This window comes from Podarcis erhardii (genome assembly GCF_964252035.2).
Source record: "Podarcis erhardii genome assembly, chromosome: 2".
In the NCBI taxonomy this organism is placed as follows: Eukaryota; Metazoa; Chordata; class Lepidosauria; order Squamata; family Lacertidae; genus Podarcis; species Podarcis erhardii.
The window spans coordinates 32,391,295-32,396,110 of record NC_138498.1 but is presented as its reverse complement, the minus strand read 5'-3'; the positions used below and the strand labels follow the sequence as shown (position 1 = coordinate 32,396,110).

General features: G+C 50.7%; 1 protein-coding gene across 1 annotated transcript; it reads right to left on the bottom strand.

Annotated features, from left to right (window-relative positions):
* Nucleotides 1–1,511: 1,511 nt before the first annotated feature.
* Nucleotides 1,512–2,778, bottom strand: NPB (neuropeptide B). Its single transcript, XM_081850121.1, has 2 exons — nt 2,486–2,778; nt 1,512–1,814 (listed from the first exon to the last, which is right to left on the bottom strand). Exons 1-2 carry the CDS (start codon nt 2,759–2,761, stop codon nt 1,686–1,688), a joined length of 405 nt encoding a protein of 134 aa, XP_081706247.1. The 5' UTR covers nt 2,762–2,778; the 3' UTR covers nt 1,512–1,685.
* Between the last annotated feature and the right edge of the window lie 2,038 nt (nt 2,779–4,816).

Genomic DNA, 4,816 nt, shown 5'->3' with positions numbered 1-4,816 from the left:
TTTCCGTGCGCTGCTCTGGTTTGCCAGAAGTGGCTTAGTCATGCTGGCCACATGACCCAGAAGCTGTACACCGGCTCCCTTGGCCAATAAAGCAAGATGAGCGCCACAACCTCAGAGTCGGTCACGACTGGACCTAATGGTCAGAGGTCCCTTTACCTTTACCTAAACAAGCTTTGGCTTGCAGCCAGGCAGTGCAATCCACTGCACGTTTCTGTGGAAATGCATTACACTCTGTTCTGTGGGACTTTCTCCCAGGTAAATGCAAGCAGAGGACTACAGCCTTGATTGCCTTTGTGTGTTTGTGTGTTTGTTTTGTTTTTAAATTGGTTTTACATCGTTTTATACATTTTAACTTTAACCATTTCAAACATTAAAATAAAAGGTTCTTTCAAACCTGTGGACCTCCTGCCCTCTCTCCATGGGTTCCATATTTGAAATAAAGTATTCTGCATCTTTTACCATTATTCATCTGTCATATATCTATAGTTACCATAGTTGATTCCACATTACAAGTGTCATTACATCCCCGCCAATGATTTTAACTGTTTACAGTGGTCTTTTAAATATATTAAAAATTTACTCCAGTCTTTTAGAAATACTTGATCTTCCTGGTTAGCCTTGATTGCCTTTGAATCCCGGGAACAGGAGGGGAGAAACCTGGGGACCATTTTAGCAGCATGAAAACCCACTCTGTTTCTCTGAAAGTGCCTAGATCAGGGGTCAGCAAACTTTTTCAGCAGGGGGCCGGTCCACTGTCCCTCAGACCTTGTGGGGGGCCGGACTATGTTTTTTTTTGGGGGGGGGAATGAACAAATTCCTATGCCCCACAAATAACCCAGAGATGCTTTTTAAATAAAAGGACACATTCCACTCTTGTAAAAACACGCTGATTCCCAGACCGTCTGAGGGCCAGATTTTGAAGGCGATTGGGCCAGATCTGGCCCCCGGGCCTTAGTTTGCCTACCCCTGACCTAGATAAAGGCACCCTCTTCCCTTTTCTGGGCTTGGCGGCAGCTTCTCCCATTGCAACAGCGGCAGGAGGGATGGAGCTGAGAAATCTTTGTCCTCCAAATGCGAAATCCCCTGGGCGGTGCTAGCAGCACCTCTGAGCACCCCTAAAGCCTGTTCTGGATATATGCCTGGTCAGAATGGAGCCTCACTGAGTTCACGTTACAGTGGTACCTCGGGTTAAGTACTTAATTCGTTCCGGAGGTCCGTTCTTAACCTGAAGAACCACTTTAGCTAATGGGGCCTCCTGCTGCCGCCAGAGCACAATTTCTGTTCTCATCCTGAAGCAAAGTTCTTAACCCGAGGTACAATTTCTGGGTTAGCGGAGTCTGTAACCTGAAGCGTATGTAACCTGAAGCGTCTGTAACCCGAGGTACCACTGTAATTATGTTTACTCAGATTTTGACCAAAGAAGCGTCATCTTTCTCTTCCCGGTGTCTCCTTCTGTGGAGCCAATAACTTTGTTCAACCTGTTTTATCAAGAAACCCAGGCAAGCACAAGAGCCGTTTAAAGCGCCTTTATTATGAGATGCAGGAGAAAAAACACACACTCCCGGACGGAGTCGGTCGCTTTGGCAGGAGAGCAACCCCCTCCGCTGCCTCCGCCTCCCTCCCTCTCCTCGCCCCGTCCGGATGCCCCGCTCCGGGCTCCAGGGGGAAGGACGCCCCGTCGGGGCTCAAGCGCTGGCGCAGTCCGCGGGGTCCAGCGAGACGGTGACATCGGCTTTGCACTGGATGACGCTGGGCAAGCCAGGCAGCAGCTGGCAGCTCTGCAGCTCCGGGGCCACCTCCTTCACACACACCGCCTGCAAAGGGAAAAGGGGAAAGTGAGAGGGCAAGGCGGGGGCACCAGCCTCAGGCTTGCTCGACTGCGATCCTAAAGCACTTCGGAGGAAGCCCCGTGGAGCAGAAGAGCCTTTCAATGTGCCCAGGGTGGAGCTGAGCATCTCCCGGGCCCTCCAATCATTGCAATATCTTCACCTCCTTGATACAGCGCGACCCGACAGCCTGTTTGGCTAAAAAGCAGCAAATAATAATAAAATGTATTTATACCCCGCCCTCCCCAGCCAAGGCCGGGCTCAGGGCGGCTAACAACCAATAATAAAAACGAATTGCATGAATACAACTTAAAAACAAGATTAAAATACAACATTAAAACAATTAAAATAGATATTTCAGATTTTTATAGGTAAAAAAATATAGGTATAAAACCATATAGGCTTTTTTAATTTAAAAAGTTAGAAAGTGCTGATTGATACTGTTACTATAATTATCTGATGAATACAACTTTTCGGGCGTGGCTAATGTACGCTCTAACTCAATAATAATAAATATACAATGCAATGCATTGAAATAAATCACAATGCATATAAAAGACCCCCCCCCCAGCTGCCTTCTCCACCCGGGACCCCCTCCCTCTTCCAGGGGGCTCCACTTGCGCTGCCCACTACCATCCGGGCGCCCCCTAGCAGCTCACCATGTTGCGCAGCCCGCTGGGGTTCGGGCGCGGCTCGGACATCAAGAAGGAGGCGGCGGCGGCGGCGGGGCCGCTCTCGGCGCTGGTGCTGCTGCTGTCGGTGTCGTCGGAGCGGCGCATGTAAGGCGAGCGGCGGATGCCGGACAGCAGCCCCGACGCCCTGCCCACCGAGTAGTAGCTGGGTCCGGCCGTCTGCTTGTACCAGGCGTCGGCGGGCGGGCTGAGCAGCGCGGCCAGGGCGAGGCAGAGCAGCGTCGAAGTCCCGGCTCCCGGCATGGTGCGCTCGGCCACGACGGCGGCTTCTTTGGGCAGGCGGCGCCGTCGGCGGCTCCTTATATTGGGGAGGCGAGAGCGGAGGCGGGGCGCCCAGCCTCCTCCCGGAGCCCCCCAAAGCTGCGGGAGACCTGACGGGCGGGGGAGAGGAGCGGTGTGGGGGCGTCGAGGCTGCGTCGAGAGAAGGAGGCGGCCTGATCCTGAGCCTTATTCGGAAGGATGCCCTTCTGTGGTTCTGGCGCACTCAGAATGGTAGAGTTGGAAGGGATCTCGAGGGTCATTTAGTCCAACCCCACCTGCAAAGCCCACAGCCGTCGATGGGTGGGCTCGAATCACCAACCTCGTAGTTAACCTTAGGTTACAAGCTCGCCTTTAAGGATGCTGCTGAGGACTGTCTGGGGCGCCCCCTGCGAGCAAAGTAGTTGCTCTGCCCTGGAGGCGCGACGGCCCTTCCCTTGGTCTTTAGACGTGTCCCTTGAGCTTCACGCCGCCAGCTCAGGACTGAGAACCGGAGGGGCGGGCGGGCAGGGGGTTGCCAACGAGCAGCCTCCCGTCGTGGACGCCGCTTCGGATGTCCTGCTCCCTGTATCGCTTTCTCAGCCAGCTCCTTCCAGCTGGCGCAGCCCGAGCTCGGAGCTCGCGGCTGGATAGCGAGGAAGGCAACGCAGGGGCTGGCTTCCTTTCTCCCCCGCGCCCAAGAAACTTCTAACTACAGTGGTACCTCGGGTTACATACGCTTCAGGTTACAGACTCTGCTAACCCAGAAATAGTGCTTCAGGTTAAGAACTTTGCTTCAGCATGAGTACAGAAATCGTGCTCCGGCGGCGCAGCAGCAGCAGGAGGCCCCATTAGTTAAAGTGGTGCTTCAGGTTAAGAACAGTTTCAGGTTAAGTACGGACCTCCGGAACGAATTAAGTACTTAACCCGAGGTACCACTGTACCTTGAAAGCGTTGTGGGTTAGGAGACCACAGAAGGCGGAATTGCCAGGCAGGCAATTGCGGAAGATCTCCCCCCTAGACATAAGGGGGAGGGAGGAGTGAGATATCTCTGCTTTCCATAAAGTTTTGTGGATAATTTACTATAATAGGGCATTTAAAAGCATTTAAAAGTCGTGGTTTCTTTCTTTCTTTTTTTTTTTTTGGAGGGTTTTTTCTCTGTGTCTAAACCCGGCCCTAAAGTCTTGCACCTGCCTTGGGATGAATAATCGTTCACTTAAGAGGACCCATACGCAGAGGACTAAAGCAATGACAGTCCCTTTCCATCCATCTGCGGGATGCTATCATTTGCTTTGATTTTAAGTATCTATCCCAGATTAATTAATCAGGAAAAAGAGCTGAATGTTCCCTGGAATTTCTCTCTTTTCTGAAATGAGCTGTGCTCTCCCGTTTCCTTGCCTCGCTCACACGTTCACTTCCTTTTCTCTGTTCCAGTCGCCTGTTTTCTGGTCCAGGGAGCTGTCCCTTTGCTGAAGCAGATGCTGCTGAAATATGCTTTAACTTGAGTGGAAATACAAAGTAGGCTTTTATTTACGTGCGGCTCCACCGCTGTGCGGGAGAATCCTGGTCGCTTGTCAAATCTGGAATTAAAAGCTCATTTAAAGTTTTTCTGAGGGAGCTTTCAAACAAAATTCTCTTTATAGAGGACTAAAAGTACAGAGCTTTTATACCCTATGATGAATAAAAGATGTCATGTTTTCTAATGCCCTCTTGTGGTGTTTTTTCATTTGCACAGGCAGGCAGCTATGGTACCAGCTCATTTGAAGAGAGGCAGCTTCTGACCACGATTAGTTTATAGGACAAATTCCTTTGCCCAGGGATACAGTACCAGGTCGAATTTGTGATGCTACAGTTCAAAACGACTTAGATTGATAGATGTACCATTGATTTCATATTGGATCCTTGGGTTGCAATTTTAATGCATAGTTGACTGGGATCATTGTTTAGTCTTGACTGTTATTTTTTCCTAGAAATTATGCAGTTGATAAGGTTGAAGTTTAAGGGGACACGGGTGGCGCTGTGGGTTAAACCACAGAGCCTAGGACTTACCGATCAGAAGGT

Bases quoted from the DNA above. Each gene is read 5' to 3' on its own strand.
- NPB (XM_081850121.1), bottom strand. From the start codon at position 2,761: ATGCCGGGAGCCGGGACTTCGACGCTGCTCTGCCTCGCCCTGGCCGCG. The intron at 1,815-2,485 runs GTGAGCTGCTAG...TTCCCTTTGCAG, and splicing joins CCAGCGGGCTGCGCAACATG to GCGGTGTGTGTGAAGGAGGT.